Below are 21,944 nucleotides of genomic sequence, written 5' to 3'. Positions count from 1 at the left end.
CTGGCCGCATTAACTACAAGCAGGCCCCCCCCTTGTTGGCGTAAGAACGGCGGCGCCTGGCCGACTGGTGGCAGATAGGGGGTATCAGAGGAGGCACGCACTGGTCATACGGAGTGGCGGCCTGCAGTGAGTCTACAGAAATCGGCAACTTGCAAGTACTCCGCCACATGCATCGGCCTGTGGGGGTAAATTGATGGACAAGAGTTTGATGAGGTATCACCTATCCTCCTCTTTTGCATAAAAAGCCTGGGGCCCCCGGACCGCACCGAAGAGCAGCGGGCGGAGTGCAACACGCCGGACGCACCATAAAGGGAGGAGAAGCCACCTTAGCGGCGGACACCTCCCGAGGGGCTCTGCCAGGACAGAAGTGGACAACGGCGGCTTGGCCGGTAAGTGGGCACTTACGAAGAGAAGCACGTGGCACCCAACACTTGGGAGTGGTATTGCGAGAACCAAGGGGAAGCGCAGACTTCAACCAGCACACCCCCTGGGGACAAGTGACATCCTAGGCCATAGAACATGGCGGGCAAAGGCCCCAAATCCAACTCCACGCAAGCCAAGCTTGATAAATTCGCCTATAACAAACAGACTCCTCCCCTGACGGAACAACGCAAGTCCATGGGGAGAACGGCGGAGACCGAAGGGGCAAAGAAAGCCACACTGGAGGATGTCCTAACTGCCCTGGCTCAGGTGCAAGCGACGGTGGGGGCGACGGCAACAGAAGTAACCCGTATACGCGCTGACCTCCAGAAGATGAATGAAAGGGTGAAGCAAGTCGAGGTTGTGACTAAATCCTTAGTCGAAGATGTGTCGGAGCTACAAATAGAAATGGGAAAACTGCAAGCGGATAACAAAACACTCAGGGAGAAGCTGGACGACCAGGAAGGGCGCTCCCGGAGGAACAATGTCCGAATCCTGGGAGTGCCGGAATCAGAAACCACAGGAGCAATGGACCTATACGTGGAGGATATGATCAAAAACCAGCTCCAACCCAAAGGTCTCTCACATTTCTTCTCTGTGGAAAGGGCCCACAGAGTGCCAGGAGGAAAGCCGAAACCGGGGGGCCCGCCGAGGCCGATATTAGCGAGACTCTTTAACTTTCGGGACCGTGACGCCATTCTGCGGGCAGCTAGAGTGGCGGCGGACATCCAGATCCAAAACTCCAAGATATCCTTTTTCCTGGACTATACGGCGGAAGTATCACGGCGAAGGAGGACCTTTCTTGAGGTTAAAAAGACGTTGTGAGAAAAAGAACTGCCCTACTCAATGCTGTTTCCAGCCCGACTTCGGCTAGTAGCTGACAAAAAATCTGGTTCTTCGACACCCCCGATGCGGCAAGGGACTGGCTTGAGGGGTGGCGCACTGCGGGACCTCCACGCAGATCTCATAGATCGAACCATGCTCACCGCGACGACAGCCGGACTGGATCACAGATGTCAGGCAGAGGGGGCGCGAGCAGATCACTGACACGGGACCTCGCTGAAGCCGATGGAGGAGAATGACCCGGAGCGAATGGGAAGAAAATGGCCGCTGTCTCCTGCAATTTGAACGGAGTACTTTATAGCCGCGGCTGGACACTGGCCTGAGTGGCCCAGACGAGAGCAGGGATGCCGCCTGCTCGGGGAGACGCTCTCCCCCAACACGCAAGTACTCTGGTTCTGGGATGGGTTAAGCACTCTGCTCAGTTGGGGAGGCGGGCAGTTGAAGGTCCGTTAAGCAGGGGGGCAGGGAGGGGGGGAGAGGGGTGGGGTTGTTTTGGAATTGTTGGAGAAACACATGTAAGGTCAAGATATACTGTCTTAACTTTGAGCTGTTCAGCATTAGTTTGGAATTCACAAGTTAGGTCGGGATATGTGGTTTTCCTTTTGCGCCACTTAGCTAATGAGAAGAAACATAAACTTCGGGTCACTAGTCATACTAGACACACACAGGACTGCATAACTACATATGGCGGACGACCCGATACGTAGAACGGAAGGGGTAGAGACACGAACACAGGGATCCCCCCTGCGAATCTTGACATGGAATGTAAGGGGCCTGGGAGATAAGGTGAAACGCGGCCTGGTGTTGACCGCGCTGAAGAGGCAGAAGCCTGTCCTAGCACTCCTGCAAGAGACACACTTAATGGTGGGGCATCCAAAGCCCTAGATAGGAGAGGGTACAAAATGTTGGTTCATTCAGAATTTACGTCAGGATCTAGGGGTACTGGCATCTTAATTCAGAAATCCTCACAATTCATTCCACTAAGCACTAAGACGGACGGACAGGGGTGTTTCCCGGCCCTGCAGGGACAGTGGGAGGGGCGGCTCCTGAACTTAGTTTCGGTATACATCCCTCCGGCGCTCCACTCAGTGAAGCTCCCGGCGTTAGGAGAATTTTTGCTGACACTTCCCGAGGGAGATGTTATTCTTGGGGGAGACTTCAATGCCACCATAGATACGGAGATGGATAGGTTCCCGACGACGGCACCCACGGGGGGACCTACTCGCCTCCAACGATTCTTGACAGCTATGGGTCTAATCGATATATGGCAGCATGCTCACCCTCAGACGAAACAATACACCTTCCACTCCTCTGTCCATGGGAGCCTGTCGAGAATCGACTACTTCCTAGCACTAGGCGATGGGATACAACACGTAGACACCATAGACATTCATCCAAGGGGTTTATCGGACCACTCCCCAATCACCTTAATAGTTTCCACTCAAGAAAAGTCTTGTAAACGAATCTACCCCATACAAGCTGCATACTTAAAGGTACCTCAAGTCAGGAAAGCCTTCAAAAAGGCGACAACACAGTACTTCACCGAAAATGTTGCTTCGGTACGCTCCCCGGAGGTACTATGGGAAGCATATAAGGCGGTACTAAGGGGGCAGGCCATCAACTCGATCACGGGCTACAAAAGGGAGAAAGCAGCTGAGCTAGGTAGATTAGAATTGGCGCTACGAGATATGACAGCAGAGCACGAGGCCCATCCCACTCCAGACACGTCCCATGCGCTACACCTCCAGCAGCAAATGTACGCAGACTATGTTCGGAATCAAGTTAAGGGACACATAACCGATACACAAAACAGGATTTATGAGGTGGGAGATAAGGCGGGAAAGATGCTGGCATGGTTGGACAAGAGGGGGGGGAGTTCCAGAGGCATCCAACAAGTGAGGGACGAACTGGGAGAGGTACACATGAGCCCAGAACGAATAGTGGAGCCGCTCGCTGCACACTTCGAAGAGGTATATACCCCAGAGCGGGAAGTAACAGCAGAGGTGGCTAGGGCGGCTTTAGAGCCGATAGGGGTACAGACACGAAGTCCTGAGTCAGCAGATGAGTTAGATGCAGATATAACTACGGAAGAGATCCACGCTGCTACACGTGCACTGAAGCCCGGTAAGGCACTTGGGCCAAACGGCATCCCTATTGAGTGGTACCAGGCCACGCCAGAAAGGTTAAGTTACCTATTGGCAATGTACAAGGAATGTTTAGAAAGGGGAGTGCTCCCGCCAGATCAGAGACTGGCCACCATAGTAGCAATCCCCAAGCCGGGGAAACCACCGGAGGACTGTTCCTCATACCGCCCTATCTCCTTACTTAACGCAGAAGCCAAAATCCTGGCCAAAATCCTTGCTGCCCGACTTATGCCACTTATGCCCGACCTCATACACCCGGACCAATCCGGATTTATGCCTCACAGAAATACAGCATTGAATCTACGCCGAGTGCACGGGGTGCTGGCAAAGGCAGGCTCGATCCCTGAACAAGCGGTTGTACTGGCCCTGGATGCAAAAATGGCCTTTGATCTAGTAGAGTGGAACTATCTGTTTGAGGTCCTTGCCCATTTGGGTTTTGGCACCAAGTTTATAGCTTGGGTCAAACTACTGTACACCAATCCGGTTGCACAGGTGGTGGCAAATGGCCACATATCGCGGACATTCCCTCTGGGGAGGGGCACCCGTCAGGGTTGCCCCCTCTCACCATTACTTTTTGCAATCGCATTGGAACCACTAGCTACTTTGATAAGAACCACACCGCTACTGAAAGGAATACGCTGGGCGGAGGGCTAGGAAGACCGGCTCTCCCTATATGCAGACGACATGCTGGTGTACCTCACAGACCCAGAACATGGGGTGCCGGAGCTCCTGAATCTCTGCAATGCCCACGGCAAAACATCGGGATACACGCTAAATTGGAATAAATCGGAGATGTATGTCCTGAAGGGCCCTGTCCCGACATTGAGTGCAGAATGCCCCCTAAGGGCAGCTGGCTCCTCCTTCAAATACTTGGGCATTCATGTCACAAGGGACCCAACAGAATTTATGCGTAAAAACTTGATGCCTCCCATGGAGCGACTTAAGCAAGACGTTAAGTTTTGGGCGGGCTGCATTTAACGCTGTTGGGAAAAGCCGCACTTACAAGATGATGTCTTTGCCCCGCTTCTTATATATACTTGAGAACACGCCATACCCAGTGACACCAGGATACTTCAGGAAGGTAGCGGCACTGGTGTCAAGTCTGCTGTGGGGGAACCTCCCGGCACGCATAGCGCAGGCCAAACTACATAGATGATGGTTTGACGGAAGAATAGCGTTGCCTAATCTGAAATTATATTATTGGGCAGCACAACTGAAACCCATTAACCAATGGATACATGCTCCGCAAAATGACCCAGCATTTCAGGCGGACAGGGCACAAATCAGCACAAACAATTTGCTGGCCCCGCTGTACGATCAGGGAAGAGTGCGTAAATTGGAGGGACCCACTAGGCTCACTGCAGCGCTATGGCATACAGCGACAGCAGCACTGGGCTGGAAAGGGAAAATAACAAAACTTACGCCACTGTGGGACTCCCGAGCCCTTGGGAACTTGAGGAACAGCAGAGGCTTCTCACATTGGGACACTATAGGGATATCCACGGTAGGGGACCTATGGGGAAAGGGAGAGTGGTTCCATTCGATCGATTGAGGGAACTATACGAATTGGAAGGAATACGACACGCGCTGCTCGCTGCCATCCCCCTGGAAACAGAAGTGCCGGAGTCCTCCCCGCTTGAGGACCGCCCCCCCACGGACTTTATGATTGAACATGCAACATCACTTACATACCGCAAACTACTCAACAACTTACCGGACCCAATGACTCTACTGAAGGACAAATGGGAGGGTGATATAAATGAAATGGACGAACACGAATGGAATGAGGCGATGGCGTCACGAAAAGAAGTTGGTATTTCCGCAAGGCTAGCAAGGCTAAGACTCATACAACTAAAAGTCCTACATAGGGTGTATTATACGAGAACGACACTGCACCGCATACATAGAGCACAACATCCTTACTGCCTACGTGGGTGTGGGGAGGAGGGGACTTTTTTCCACACATTATGGGACTGCCCACGTATCCAGGAATACTGGAGGCCAATAATGCGTACTATATCACAAACGTTAGAGACCTCCTTGGCTCCCGAGCCATGAAAATGCCTGCTAAATATATGGGACCCCAACGATCTGTCTAGACACGGTCAACTCTGGGCTACTTTAGGTATGATAATAGCCAAGCGAGATATTGCGCAGCGCTGGGGGGCGGCGGAAGTACCAACGAAATCACAATGGTGCCTTAACATGGATAGAGTGATGGTGAAGGGCGGTATACTCTAGCAGGGCATGTCCGTTGAAATGGAATAAAATTTGGACCCCGTGGAATGTGTATAGAGGGGAGATTTGCGATCCCTTATTGGAGGACGATCAGACAACATCGGATGAGGAAGGGGAAGAGGATTAATAGACTCCACGAAGATCTGCAGGGAAGGGAGGCCACGGGTCACGGGGTAGACATAGGACTTCGATGGAGAGCAGTAGGGGGTCCTGGAGGAAGTGACGCCCAGGGAGCTACATCCAGGAAAGCACTTTACTCCTAACATCAAGTCTCTGTGCAGTCGGTAAGGGAAGTAGTATAGGTAAGCTCAGGGGAACGCTTCTTGACACAACTAATGCGAATACCAGCCAGGAATAGACAACCGCAATGTGAATTCCTAAGTTTTCTTTGTTGTTGTTTTTTGGGTTTTTTTTTAAAATAAGAAAACCAAAATCCTAAATTGATCAGCAGGCTAACGCGAACAATGTACCTTTATTTGATCTACTTTGTATTTAATACTGCAAGAGAATGGCATTCAGTTTTAAGAACTACGCTGTTGCAATGAAACTCCCAATATGTGATTGCGGCCAGCCCTAGGGGTTGTAGGCCAAAAGCTGTGTGAAACTAAAAGGTACAATAAAGGTTTAAAACAAAAAAAAAGTCATCGCTTCAATCTCCAATTTGAAGCCCTATAGGTCGCCGGGCCCAGATGGCTTCCTGGCCACTTTCTCTAAAGTCTTCTGCCATTCTGTGGCCCCTCTCCTCACTGGGGGCTCTAACTCAATCACAGGCTCAGCAACACTCTTCCCCCCCCACCCTCCTCTATGATGGAGGCCTCAATAGTAGTCCTACCGAAACCAGGAAACAAGAGACAGTGCGGGTCCCACCAACTTTTTTTGGTCTTAAACATCAATGCAAATTTATACGCAAAGGTATTGAAGGATCACCTCACTCCCCTTATGCCAGGAATGATTGACCCGGATCAGGCAGGTTTTATTCCTAATAGGCAGTGCTCAGACAACACTAAGGGTTTCCTGCACCTAGTCCCCTCTGTTATTTGCTCTCTACATGGGGCTTATCGCCCACAGGGTACATGATAATTTGAGGGCTACAGGGATACTTTTCTGGGGAGAGGAACATCTCATAACATTGTACGCAGATGATCTTATTGCTTCTCTTGAAGATCCAAAGGAGGCCCTCCCTGGCTTCCTGGAAGAGGTGAGGCTTTTTGAGGTGATGGCAAGATTCCAGATTAACCTAGCTAAATCACAGGTTCTGAGCCTCACAGGACACACAGGCATATATCACACAAACCCTTTCTATCCACTGGGCACAACGCTCCCTCGCGTATCTAGGTATTCAACCCACCCCAAGAATTCAAGAGGTGGTGTCTCTTAATTATTAGAATCTGGTCGAGAAGGTGAGGTCTGACCTCTCCTGAAGTCAGTTATATCCGCTATTGTGGTTGGAACGGATTGCTGCACTTAAGATGACAGCCCTCGCTAGGATTTTTAATACATTCCAGGCATTGCCTTTGTGACCCCCTACGGAGACACTCCAGATGCTACAGAAAATGTTCCAATGCTTAGTCTGGGTGGGTCGTCTCTCCCGGATGAGGTCCGACCGCACTTGGCGGGCTACAGTGGAGTGCGGTCTAGGTATCCCATGCATCCTACGCTACTTTCAAGCTGCTCAACTTAGGTTCTTAGTGGAAGGGTTGCATCCGGAATCAGAAAAGGGTTGGCTGTTAATGGATAGGGCATTAGCTGGAACAGCCCTGTGAAGATCCTCTTCTTCGACCGTCCAAACTGACCCGACAACCTTTACTTATCAGCAATCACCATGCCCACTCTGAGTATAGGACACAGTGGAGACCCAAGATGGGCTCTTTTAATTTCCCCTCCCCGCTCTACCCTGTGGTGGAAAAGCTGGACTTTACTCTGGGAATAGATAGTCGTGTTTAGCACGTGGCAAAAGTCGGGATATAGATAGATTGGTCATTTTTTTGTCAAGGCGGGCCCCATCCCATTTGATACTCTGCAGACCAAGTATGTATTACCAGAAGTAGAACAGTTCCGATGTACACAGATACAGCACTGGGTGATGCGATTGACGATGAGGGGGGGCGGCCCAGCAAAGCCTGACCAAGTCTGAGAGGTGGCTCCTTGGCAAAGATTACAATGGACGCCTTGTCGCCGAACAGTACTCAATGCTGATGGGTTGGGTGTCTGACTGGGACTGCGATTGTCCATGGGAGAATGAAGTGACATATATTATCAGGAAGACATACAGCGTCTAACTCCTCCAGCATAGAAACAGCAACAAAAATTGCCACTTATTGGTATTTAACCCCGGTGCACCTACACAGAGAGAACCCAGACAGAGGAGATAGGTGCTGAAGACACTCCGACTTCCCTGGGACACTGGTGCACATTCTGGGAAAAGATATTGTCAGGTATTGATGCATACTTTTACACCCAACTACCCCGATTCCCTTCATAAGTAATGTTGGACCTTCCCAACCAAGAGACTTATCACCTCAAATTCAACTCTGTCGAGCCCCGCCCCAGAGGGGACACATACTATCTGTTCTAGTTGGACATAGTAGTTGGCACTGGGGGGGGAGGTTTGAGGGATAGTTCTCGTTTTCTTCAATAATGTTGTCATAACTGCCTGTAGTGGCCGAATGTTGACACAACACCGGCTGATGCCTACAATGCTCCCTATACTTATTGTTACAACAATAAATGTAAACATAGAATCTGCATTGTATATGTTTTTTCTTAAACTAAAGACAACCATTGGGGAATTTACAGACAGCAGAAGTCTCTGAAAAATGTTGTGTTTTCTTTTCAGCTGGGGCAAGCGGGCCGCCCACAACCGTGCCCAAATAGTGTATTACATGGCTGAGAACCTGGAACTACGAAGGATAGAAGTTGCAGAACGGCTGAGCTCCCTGACCGGCGTCACTGTACAGGCGGCCTTGCAAGAGGTGGACCTCAGCATCCAGCGCCTCTTCTACTGGGGGGCCTACTGCGACAAATATGGAGGAACTGTGCAGGTTAGTATGTCCATCCTATCCAAAACAAAAACCTAGGCAGGTTGCAGAGATGGACCTTTTATTCAGCAGTTCAATAACCTAGAAGGTGGACTAACGCAGTGGATCCCACGACTTGCAAAGTAGAGTCAAGCGGTGAAACCTGCCTGTAGTAAAGGTCTAGAAGTAAGTTGTATTATTGGAGTGGGTGGCATGGTGCCCAGGCTAGTTTGAGTATAAATCCTCTTTCTTCTGTCATTTGTGAGTTATTGTGCACGTCATTGCTATATTTAAATGCCTGAAGCTTTCTCCAGAATCTTTAGACTATTTCTTAGCAGAAAATGTTTTGATGCAGCATTTTTGTCTTCTCGATTTGCTGCAGGAGACCCTTCTATATGGCGCAACTGTGCAGATCCGTGAGCCAATGGGTGTGATTGGCATAGCCTGCCCAGATGAAAGCCCACTCCTCAGCTTTGTCAGCCTCTTTGCACCAGCGATTGTGCGTGGCAATGCGATAGTGGTGATACCTAGCGAGCAGTTCCCTCTGCCAACCTTGGATTTCTACCAGGTAAGTTTGACCCTGTGTTTGACTCTCAGCAGTTGCTGGAGACTCAGATATATTTTCCATTGCAGCATGACCACAACTCTGGTGGGTGCATGATACATTTACAAATGTTCACTACATATTGAGTTAACATTGGAGAGGCCTCATACAGTGCTGGGATTCCACACTGACCGAAGGATCAGTGTGGTCTATAGTATACGAAAGCATTACTGGTTAAGAACCCTGGTAGCTGAGCAGTGTATATACTTTAATTCATGGTCCATATGTTGTAAAACGAAGATTGTCTCTCAGTAAAGCTGGAGCTCATACCAGTTCTTGTCGTTAAGAAGACGATTGCTTGATTGATAGCAGAATGGCACACCAGTTCTGTTCGGTCCACTCTCTCCTGTTGCCAACCCACCCTCCAGTGACACCTCAACATTATATGTCCTCTCAAACTTGGCTGAGCATAGAATGGAATAAAAAGGAGAGCAGAATAAGGGTAATAACGACTGATATGATACTAAGAATATGGGTGGCACCTATAAGATTTGATAACCATAACCCCCTTAAAAACCCTGAACACACCCGCCTTCCCTCTCCAAATATCATTTCTACTCTGGCAGACACCTTTGAATACTTAGATAGCAATTTCTTAGAATGCCATAGTTAAAAGAAGCAACATCACAGCCTCTTTCATAACTATTACCTACTCAAGGTTCAAAGAATCTTTATTCGACTTAATGAGGTCATAAAAGAAGACACAATGCATGATAAAAGATGGTACGGCAAGATTGTCTACAATAAAATTCCTACAAATATTAAAGAAAGAACACCACAACAATCAAGAGGCATATAAATAGCTAGCGGGCCTAAAATAGTTAATATATCTCACCACATTAATTGTCCTTTAGCCTAAAATGTTCACAATTATAAAATTCATATAAAACGTAAGTGGTATTTACAAAAATACAAACATGCATCAAAAAATCATGCTTACATATCCAATTAATTTCTGGTTCTTACTGCCTATTTAAACAAGCATTTGCAATGCAATAGGTCTCGCAGCATTCAAGTTTGAGTTATTGGCATTGTATATGACAATGTGTTGCATTAATTTTTTTGCAAACTCTGTATTGGCGCATGAAGATGATTTGCAAGTGCCTATTTTGTTGTTTGTAAATAAATATGTAAATATTGTATATTTGTTTGGTTAAAGTTTAATGTTATCATGGTCATGTAAGGGCCTGAATAGGATTGTTATAGTGAACAAGAGCAATTATAGTACATTATTGTCGAGAGAGAGAATGTATGCTGTCTCATTGTTGACACCAGGCAGCACATAGTGAGATCACCAGACTGGAAGAGAGTGCGCATTTTTTATAAATACGTGTTTGTGCCTGAAAGGTAGTAAGAAATGTGCAGTGGCCTCAGTGCCCAATGGGGTGTCGAACATAGCTCTCTTCTTGTTTACCAGCAGGGGTGCACTAAACTCATTCACCTTTCTTGAATTAGGGCCTCTGCACTATCACACGCCATTGCATGTATCACTAGCAAAATGCTTGCTTTATTGGTAAGCTGCCTGACTTGTAATTGTATTCTAATTCTAATATGTGCATGTTTAGGATGTTGAGAATGATCTGTATGTAGCAGCTGGTATTTCTGCCATAGGCAGGGTGCCGCCCACTAGAGCAGTTAACTCCGCTTAGCACGATATCCCATTACCTTTCGACATATGTCTTTCTGCTTGTTTCCCAGAATGTGCTGACTGCCGTGAACGGACCTGGAAAATAATAGGTGTGTGTGGCGCCACTTAGTACACTGTTGCCAGTGTCTAAGAGTTATGTCTGGGGTGAGGTGCAATATACTGGTCCTGTCAGGGTGCCATGTCGGTTAGTGGCAGAACTGGGGCTGAAATATGCTCTTCTGGAATATTCTGCAATATATCCTACTTGTTAGGGGCAGTGATATGTGGAGCATGGCGGTGAAGCAAAGATGTTGTTAGATTTCTTTTCTGCTGCCTTATTAGTCGTATAATGTGCACAGTTTGAAGAATTTGTGATTTTTGTATTGTCTGGTGAGTTATGTGTATTCAAATGGCCATTGGATTGCCCATCAGTAGAACCACATAATAGCGCTATTTGTGCTAATGTGTCACTGGAGGGATTACACATAATGTACTGAAACTTCACCCATACTAAACACACTGAGAAAATGGAAATGTCACACGCAAGCAAAGCAAAAACGTAGAAGCAATGCCCACCCGTACCCGAATGTCTTCGGGTGAACAGCCCTTTCTGCAACAACTGGTCCCAAAGATCGGCCACCTGAAGCTGAGTGACCAGAGGCAGCCTGTTCTGCTGCAGGAGGCTCAGCTGGAGTTCTAAGATTTCTAAGAAATTAGAAACTATCCACTCCCATGAGTCCCTGGAGGTTTGAATGCAGAACCCGAAAGTGTGCCATGGTGTAAACAGAACACGGAAGACAGCTGCGTTCACCGGAAGTCAACGCCTTCAAGAAAATCCACGAACCGGAATATTTTTACGACTTGGCCGGAAGTTTATTCGATACCCCGCAACATGAACAATAGTGCAGAACAGGGACTGGCTCTTGTTGCTGCAACGCGTCATTTTGCCTTGCCGTTCTTAGAATTCCTGTACTAAAATCATGGGTATTTATGATTCTGTATAAAATGACTGAAAGTGGCGATACAATAAAAAACATTCTAGCCAAAACTGACACAACAGCTTTAAACTGTTTAACTACTCTTTACCATGAAAGCCTCGGTCCCAACAGTAGCGTATACATTTTGTCATGAAAGGACATGTAAACAAAACGTTAGCGAAAACGAAACTTTCTGTGGGGCGGGACTTCCGGCTTCGGAAGCCCGCGCACACGCCCACGGAGAGAAGCAGTGCTGGTGACGCGGGGCTCCCATGCCCTAGAGAGAGCCCCGCGGTGGCGGCTGAAGTCCGGAGTGGCGGTAAGTGGGCGGGCGCTCAGTGCACTTGTGTGTGTGTGTGTGTGCGCGCACGCGTGTGTGTATGCGACGGCGGGGTGGGTTCTCTGTATGTGTGGGTGCGTGCGTGCGTGCATGGGCGCTCGTGTGTGTGTGTGTGTGTCTCTGTTTATGCGCATGCGTGTGTGGTGTTGGAGCTTCCTAGGAGACAGCAGCTGAGCCCGTTCGCGAGCACGTGGCCCGCTCAAATCTCCTCCTTGAAGAGGCAATGCGCGCGGCCAGGTGCTGTCTCCTGGGAAGCAGACCCAGTGACAATAGATCTCTGGCGAGACAGCGCTTACGCGCTGTAACGCCACGAGACCTAAAAAGGAACTAACCCACATTTCTGGGGAGTTCAATAATTGTAGGTGAAACAAAGATACTCCACACCTGTGATGCACCATGTTCTTTAGTTAAGGTTTGAGAAAATTGCTTGCGGGGAAATAAAAAAAAATACTCATTACCCACCCTTTTTTGCTGGAGAGGGATTAGGGGATGGGCAAGAAAATGAAACCATAAAATGTAAAAATAGAAGCGGCAACACTAGTTGAACTCACTATTTTATTAGGGTGACCATTATTACATATATTTGTACAAGTGTGTTTAGTAGATGTTTGTATGTAATATATATGTACGTAATATATATATATATATATATATATATATATATATTCCAACAACCATTTCCAAGGAAAACGAACAAAGCCGCCACTCCAGTCACTTGTAAGTTTTTTAGACAAAATGTATTTATTCTTGAATCCATTGCAGCATTTTGACACAGCAAAACCAACGCGTTTCGGTAGCTCCTTCTACCTTGTTCACGGTTGCTAACCACTATTTGCTGATTGTGGTGGGAGGGATCTCCTTTTTTAAAAAACAATCATGTGATTACCCTAGTTCCTGTCACCATGATAGGAACTCTGGGATTTGTAGTTCATGTTATACAGTTCCCCCACAATTATTTACATTGTACTTTTCATTATTAACATTCATTTCATGCACAATAAGTTTGTTCTGAGTGATTACAGTTGATTTGCTGTTTGTTTCCCTCACTCACAATAATTAATTAAATTTGGATGGGGGAGCTGTTTGAATCAATGTCATCACAAATATCATTTCCTTGCTGCCCTCCAGTGGGCCTACGTAATCATTTGTGTCCTTTCATTGGTACATGTCCTTTACTTGATTAATTCTGGTTGTGTGGGGTATGGGATAAGCTATTTAGGAGTGAATTGAGAAGTTCATGTTCAGTCTTTTTTTATATGTGTATATACAGTTTTTCCGACTGATTCAGTCCAAAAGGAGTCATTGTACGAAAGTTCAAAATGTGGCGCGACTCCTTTTGTCATGACAGTTTTTCTCGATGGCCACCTCTTTCTGATAAAGACATTGTTTCCAATCCAAAGAATTTGAGCAATTTCCAGTTGCCATTATGATGTGTCTCCATGTGTTTGGCCACTGCGTTTCCTCTGTCTTTATTCACCGTGGCCCGCACATGTTCCAATATGCGTTTTTTTAATTCACAAATTGTGCTCCCTATATAGCGGAGTTGGCAAGGACATTCTATCCTATAGATGGTATTTTGGCTCTTGCATGTTATTAGTTCTCTTATTTTCCACACTTTTTTGTTTGCCATTGTTATTTCTTTAGTTGGTTTAGCAATTTCACACACTTTGCAGTTGTAACATTTTGGGAATCCTGTTGTTTGTAACCACGTGTTTTTTTTAATGAAGTGGCTATGCACTAGTTGATCTTCTAAGTTTTTTGCTTGTCTGTATGTTACCACTGGATGTTCCCCCATTTGTTGTCTTATTATTGGGTCTAGTTTCAGAATTCTCCACTTTTTCCTCAATATTTGTGTTATATTTTTCGATTCCTGACTGTAATCCAGGATTAATCTGATTGGTTCATCTGAGTGTTTTTCTTCCTCTTTGGGTTTCAAACATTCCGACCTTTGTTTCTGGTTAGCTCTCTCCCAGCACTTGTCAATCAGTTTTTTACCATATTTCAGCTTGGGCTGAAGGAAAAGCCCATGGCAGCTCCATTTCGTTGACGGTAAAGTTGATCACCAAAAAGGAAGATGTTATTGGTCAATACTATGGAGATCATTTCCATTATCATCTCGTTATGATCTTTATAATGTATGTTACGTTCTTTTAAATAGTATTGACAAGCCCGCAGACCTAGATCATTGTCAATGTTAGTATATAAGGCGATCACATCCATTGATATCAAGAGGTACTGATCTTGCCACTTCAAATTTGTTAACATGCAAAGAAAATCTGTAGTGTCTTTAATGTAAGATTTCAATTTTTCAACGTATGGTTTCAGAGAGTAATCAATTAAATTGGCCATCGGTTCCAAAAGTGATCCCTTCGCCAACACAATTGGTCTCCCTGGTGGTTTTGTGGGGTCCTTGTGTATTTTCGGCAGAAAATACATAGTCGCCGTGCGTGGGAAATCTACACGTAAGTATTTTTTCTCCTCGTAATCAATCAGGTTTTTTTCTTTCCCAATTGGTTAATTTTTGATCAATTTCTCTTTTGATCCTGTCAAGAGGGTTGTTTTGTAGATTTTCATAGTAGAGGGGGTTCATCAATTGACTCATTGCTTCTGTGGTGTATAGTTCCCTGTCCCATAACACCACATTTCCCCCTTTATCCGCCATTTTAATTTCCATCCCTTGATCGTTGATTAGAGAGGATAAGGCTTCCTGTTCTTGGTAGGATAAGTTGTCTTTGCAGTTAGTTTTGGTAATTTTGTATAGTTCATGTATTACCGCCTCTTGAAATATATCAATTTTGTTGCCTGGTGTTAGTTGCGGGTAGAACTTGGATTTGGCTTTTTTGTGGCTTATTCCTGCCCCCAACTGGGGTATCACGTTTTCCAATTGTATTTCCTGGTCTTCCTCGACCTCCATGTTTATTAAAGCTAGATAGCCTTCCGCATCTTTTGCACACAGTTTAGAAGTAGGATTCAAGGGTGGTTTTTCGATTTTAGGTTTGTTCTTTCTTTCCATGAAGTGTCTAGCCAATTTGATTTTGCGTATGTATAAATAGAAATCAATTCTTGTTTGTGCCATGACCATTCTTTGCGTGGGGCAAAAATGAATGCCTCTTTTTAGTGATGAATCTGATATTTCAGATGGTGTTATATCCCGTTTGGATAAATTTATCACTTGTAATTCTTCATTCATTTGCCCCGTCTCTGTTTCATACCTCTCGTTTCTGTACCAATCTTTTCGTGTGGAGTGCTTCCTTCCCCAACCTCTTCTTGTTGTTGATTTTTTTTCCTTTGTTTCGCTCTTCCTCTTCCGCGTCCCCGTTGCTGTCTTTGCGCCCCCTGATCCTGTTCCCACTGGCATTGTTGGGGAACGAGGCGCATATCCCCTAAAAAAATCTGCATCCTCTACTATTAGAAATAGGTATTCTCACACATTGCAATTGGATGGAAATAATTCTATGGAAATAAAAATAAGAAAGGTCTATCATCAATCTATGGAGGCCATCGTGGGTAGGGCAACTTACTATATAACCTTCATACTAGAACTAAGGGATCTCCTTAATGACACTTGTGCATTGTCTACTGGATTCACCTATAAATCCTCCAGCCTCAACCCCTCTACTATGTTTACAGTCAATTCAGAATTCGATTTCACCATTGACTACCCACTAAGCCCTCCAATGTTATTTATATTTTATCTTTGCTCCTTGATGCTTGGGGGCACGGTGTCTTTGGTGCTCTGACGCTCCTTTACTCCCCACTTTGGCGGGACTGCACTGCTGCGAATGTGGCACCGCCGTTGCAGCCATCGCCGAGGAGGACACGGGAAGACAATGTGAAGAAACATATAAGAAACCTGCCTCTTTACTATGTGATTGGTTTTTTCTCTGCTGTTGCATTCCTTCTCCACAGCGCGGGGACACGCCGGGAGGTGTTACCAAGCGCTTTACAAACTCCCTTAAACTAAACTAAACTAAATAATCGTCCCTCACTTGCTTCGCCATTTTTCACTTCGCTATTTCCAGCAGCGGGGCTCACACTGCTGCAGAATCAGTCCTGCCTTTGTCTCTGTAAAATGGCTGCGACACCCCCTTAACTGTGTAAATTGTATTTTATAATTTCCAGTGTGCCCTCCTCCACCCTACCTTCGTGGCTCCTCAAGAGTGTGTCCAGCCTACTGCTTGATTGCTATTTACGTTTCTACATTCTTACCATTCAATCATGCGCCCATCTAACCCCAACCAGAACTCTAATCTCGTGCTTTACGGAACCAACTCCTGGTACATTAGATACCCTAACAAAATGACCAGTAATGCAAAAAAGAACTTCAAACATAGCATTCTAAAACAACACCCTGAAACACTCATTGTAGATAACTATCACTCAGCGACCAATGGCAGCACGAAAACAAACTTCATTAATCGCCCAGCTCAATGGAAAAACAGCTTCTCTCTTCACCTTCAAGTCGCCAAGTCAGTAACAATTCCCTATGGTGAAATAATCTCCACTACCATCTTCCCGACCTTCAAAGGGGATCTCACCATTTCCATTTACAGAACTGAAACCATTCTCATACAAGCCACCGACCCTCACCACCACTTTTGACCGCCACTTCCCCACACTTCTCCCCTCGCTAACTCAACTGAGCTATCAAACCCTTTCTCCCTTATCCCCCACTTCCCTCACTAATATCGGGGAACTGATCCAACCTCCACGCCTGACGACCCTCTCCTAAACTCATGGACTTCCACCATCACTCTCTACAATCACACTACCCCTATTCTTACTTTCTGTCGCCAAACACCCACCATTCTCACATCTACTGATCCCTCCAGGAGCAACAAACTCACAACTAACAATCCCCCCAAGGCCAATCTTAACAGCTTGGTCTCCAATCTCAGCCCGCCTGCGACTGTTATCCCCACAGAGACTCCCCTCTCAAAGCCTGAGAATTTGAACTCTCCCCCACAACCTTTCCCTACCACCTACACAGACCCTGTGTACCGACCAGATTTTTGGACCAGATGGAATCCGCTCCTAGGAGCCCCTCTAATCCAGCCGGAACGTAAACAACTCCCTCCTTAGAACGTATTTACAATGGATATAGGCATATGTATGACATCTCGTACCTAAGGATGGGGAAAATAGCAATAAACAAGCATTGGTTCTACAATATCCTATTCACACCTACTAGTCTCGCGGCCACGTAAGCCCAGACTAGTTTACCCTGGGGCAGGTCTGATAATGTACCATTTCGCACTTTATTCACTTGACACTCGATCCGGCGCGTCTACACACGTGGGCCTGCAGTCCCAGTGCTCTCATTTATACCCGGTCTGCAATCCAGCAGACCTACACACCCCTCAATCTTGGGTGCTCTCACTCACACACGGCCTACAATCTGGCAGGCCTCCACACCGTATCCCTCCGGTGCTCTCATTTTCACACGGTCTACAATCCAGCAGACCTACACACCATCTACCTTAGGTGCTCTCATTAACGCCGTGTACCAACGACGATCACTTTCCTATGAATCCTCAGGGATGAAATCTGTAGTTATCTATTCAGGGTAAAACTACGGCAATGGAAATCAGTATAGTGTTCGAATTATAATATGTGCCTTCTGCTCTTGGCATCAAATGTTCCCTATCTCCCTACTTATTCAGTCACTCCTTACCTGACCGGGATTCACATCCGTTCATGCAAACAACGTCTGACTAGGAGAACTAGATTACTATGATTGAACAAGAATACAAGGCACATGTCGGTTCACCAACAATGGGGGCATTTATTATAGTAAAAGAAAAAAAATAAACACAATACTACACAATATATATATATATATCTATATGTATATATGCTGCAAAGAAAAAGTAAAGGTTAAGGTGCGCGCTTCGCAAGGGAAGGGGCAGATATCACCTGGTTAATATGAAGTTTGGACTCGGCAGTCATCTAGGTTCTCGTCTCGTCTCTCTCTGTGTCTTGGCTCGTCTCGGGGTCCCACCTCAGCCGTCACAAGTACACGTCTGCACCGCTAGGCTCAACCTCCTCTGCTTCCCTCCAAGTCACTGGAACGTTGCTCGTTATTAGCTACCGTCTCTCTCTCTCTTTGGTTCTCAGAGAGTCTCGGTTTAGGAATCTTTCTCAGACTTCAAAATGGCGATTGTCTGCCGCAGAAATAATTAATGGCATAGATGCTAACGGCTAGCTGCCGTCTACGGACTGACTGACTCATTGCCTAACACTTTCGCTAATATGGAAGCTGTCCCTTCATGGAAAGTTACGGCCAGTAACCTGCCGCCCACCAAATTCTTGTACCTCCCCGTACCAAGGACACGTTCCCAGCCGGCCGGCCTGAAGTTGTGTCTTCGGAGTGGAGAAAAATACAGTCTTTCGATAAGGGCCAGCCTGAACCGGTTCTCTCCAAGCGAACAACACCTTGAAACTAAAACATTACATTTAACCTAGAAAGCCTCTCCAGCTACCAGGCAGAGGGCAAGATGGAGTCTGTCCCGTTTAAGGCCTGCAAGGCCCAAAATATGCATGACTCCATAGAAAATATACTAATACTCTTACAAAAGGACGGATCATCACTAATACTTATATATCTATCCCCTAGCTTTAGTTTATAAGCCCTGATATAAGGAAAAGGGTACGAAAATGCACTACTGTGCCTTATGGATAGGTCCTACTTATAGTCCTAATCCCTGTACTACAAGGGTAATAGGCTGGAGTCATTGTCCATCATCCTCCTTCTAAAAAGGGTCGGAAAAGTCGGTTATTACACCCTGTTCCCACGACCCTTACTTTCCCCTGGTCTAACGTCATTTCCAATCCAGTAGTCTCTGTCCTCCCTTATACAACTGCACCATCCCCCTCTGCAGTCACACCCCCACATACACAACCCGCCTCTATCCTCTCGGACACGCCCTGGAACTCCGATAGCCTTTCGTTAATTTCTCCTCCTCACCTGGACTCTAGTCCCACTTCTCCTCCTCTGAACTCCTCAATTGGGAACATTACTAATCCGGCACCCTGCGTCCAACCTCTCCCCTCTCCTAATCCCAAGGACCTCACAGACCCTCCCCTCTCTACCCCTGATAATCAGAACCCTCCCTCCAAATCTTCCCCTACCACCTACACTGTCCCTGTTCTCCCAACCCTTACTACCCCCCCCCCCCGATCAAACGTCATTTCTAATCCTGTGGTCTCTCTCCCCCCCTCCTACCACTGCATTCTCCCCCCCACCTCCGATGTCACTCCCAGATTCACAACCTGCCCCCACCACCAATCACGCTGACAATGCCCGGAACCCTGACGTCCGTCCCAGAATTTCTCTTCCTCCTCACTTGGACACCAGTCCCATCTCTTCTACACCAAACTCCTACATAGTACGATAATAGCTAGGGACAACTAATAAACTTTTACATGTCATATTATTTTTAACGGAAGTACATGAATTTGGAAGTCTTCGTAAACAAAGCAATCGTTGATGAGCAGAAAAAGATGTGGCAGCTCGTAATTTCAAACGCAGGCATTCTGAAATTGCCTTAGGATCACAAGTGAAAACAAAACACAAATCACCCTGCGTAATGTTATATGTAGTAATCTGGGAAGGAATTGGAAGGGCAGAGTTAGAGAGGGCAGAACATAAAGGGCAAAATTCATGGGCGGGAAAATCGCCCAAAATAATATTAGGACGGGCACTCGAGATGTTGAAAATGTGCCGCAAAGTTTCAATGGAGGCAGGGACAGCAACCAAGCAGGTCGCTAAAATATCAGTCACAGATCTCATAGGAGTGAGACAAAAATGTGGAGAGTTCGTAACCCTTTTCGCAAGGGTTATCCAAAAATTAGAAGAAGTGTCCCACGCAGCGAAGGAACGCGGAACTCGGGTTCTCCAATCAACCGAAGTCGGTGGGTTCTCTCCTCTCCCGGCGTAGCAGACCAAAAGGAGTCCAACGCCGGCACATCCTGCAGCAGCAGTCCAGAGAATGATCTGAAAGAATACAAACACAGGCCTTAATCACTCTCGTAAATAACATTTGTCAGCTGGGACAGCTTCCCAGCTATCTTTCCCTGGCTTCATCACCAAGATGGTGTTGTCATGACCGGTCGCAATAACTTCAGCCTGTTCAGGAGGATGTTTAGGCGATTGCACCCATATTTTGGCGCCAGGGTTGTCCGAAGAACCAAACCCTTTTTGACCTCGTATCGTTAGCAAAGTCGGGGCAGTGCCTTTCTGAATCTCACCACTGAAAACAGGCATAATCAGCAACTGAGCAACACGGTCAGATTTCTTGATCGATAAATCAAGCTCACTGCTATTAAGCAGGAGAACCTTAATCTCTCCCTGATAATCGCTGTCAATTACTCCTCCGAGAACTTGAATACCTTTCAAGGCAAGGCCCGATCTAGGGGCAATCAGTCCAAAGCTACCGGCTGGTATACAGACACCAATGCCAGTTTCAACAATGATTCGGTCTCTACCTTTCAGAAGTGTATCGTTCATAGCATGCAGGTCCAAGCCTGCGGAACCTGGGGTCGCTCTGCATGGAGCCAAAGCTCCGGGGGTAATTTCCCAATATATAACAGTATTAGACATCGAATTAGGTTTTGCATCAACAGCAGGAGGAAACAAACGCATTAAAGGAGATTCAGCATGCAGCAAAGGACGATTGTTCAAAATCAATAATGCTTGAAGCAAAAAATCTTTCCAATTTGTATAGTGGTCATTAGTTAATTTACGCAACTGTTCTTTCAACAAGCCATTCATGCGTTCAATGAGGCCCGAGGCCTGCGGATAATATGGAATATGAAAAATCCATTCAATGTTATTTTCCACACAGAATTCCTGCACCAATCTTTCACGGAAGTGGGATGCATTGTCAGATTGAATTTGGAATGGGACACCATAGTACAGTATGAGTAATTCAAGAGTCTTAATGGTATTAACTTGGGTAGCTTGTTTACAAGGGAAAGCGACCAATAGGCCACTAAAAGTATCAACAACTGTGCAAATATACTGGCAATTTCTGCTCATAGGGAGCGGACCAATATAATCAATCTGCCAAATTTGAGCGGGCATTTTTCCTCGATGTAAATGGCCTTTAACAATATGGGGCACTGATCGTTTTTTAGCATGCTGACAGATAGGACAATGCAGAATAACATCTTTAATCAAATTTAAGGGAATATGAATTCCTCGATCGGAAGCCCACCTGCTAGTGGCTCTTTCTCCAAAATGTCCTGCTTTTTGGGTGGCCCATTTCGCCAATCCTGCCAAATCAGAGTCCTGCATGTCCACCACTGCCTCAGAAATTTTAGACTTTTCATCTGCAATGTTATGAAAGAATTTGTCAAGGGAGTCAATTGGGGTATGAGCATCCACATGAAAGATTGTCACAGTACTCTGTGGGAGTAATTCCCAAATTTCTTGCCATAATTCTTTTCCCCACAGTTCTTTTGAATGCAATTCCCAATTATGAGAATGCCAAGTTGGTAACCATATCGCCAGTCCATTAGCCGTGGACCAGGAATCAGTGAAAATATGACATGTGCCAGGTAATTCTTGCTTCAAAACTTGGTAAACTGCGTATAACTCAGCATATTGACTACTCTTTCCTTCACCAGTCGTGCTCAATAACTTTTGTGTGATCGGATTATATGAAACTGATTTCCAATGCCGTTTTTCACCAATGAATTTCGCTGAACCATCTGTAAACCACACATGTTTT

The 21,944-nt window shown here is 46.3% G+C and overlaps 1 protein-coding gene across 1 annotated transcript in view; it reads left to right on the top strand.

Annotated features, from left to right (window-relative positions):
* Nucleotides 1-21,944, top strand: part of ALDH16A1 (aldehyde dehydrogenase 16 family member A1) — a 728,744-nt gene that overhangs the window by 416,694 nt on the left and 290,106 nt on the right. The window contains exons 14-15 of the mRNA XM_086930227.1: nt 8,482-8,686; nt 9,045-9,230. Of these exons, the coding sequence (XP_086786353.1) occupies nt 8,482-8,686; nt 9,045-9,230 (391 nt within the window). The remainder of the gene's footprint in view (nt 1-8,481; nt 8,687-9,044; nt 9,231-21,944) is intronic.

This window comes from Lissotriton vulgaris, chromosome 7 (assembly GCF_964263255.1).
Source record: "Lissotriton vulgaris chromosome 7, aLisVul1.2, whole genome shotgun sequence".
Classification (NCBI taxonomy): domain Eukaryota; kingdom Metazoa; phylum Chordata; class Amphibia; order Caudata; family Salamandridae; genus Lissotriton; species Lissotriton vulgaris.
Note: the sequence above shows the minus strand (reverse complement) of the source record. Positions and strands in the feature narration are given on the sequence as shown.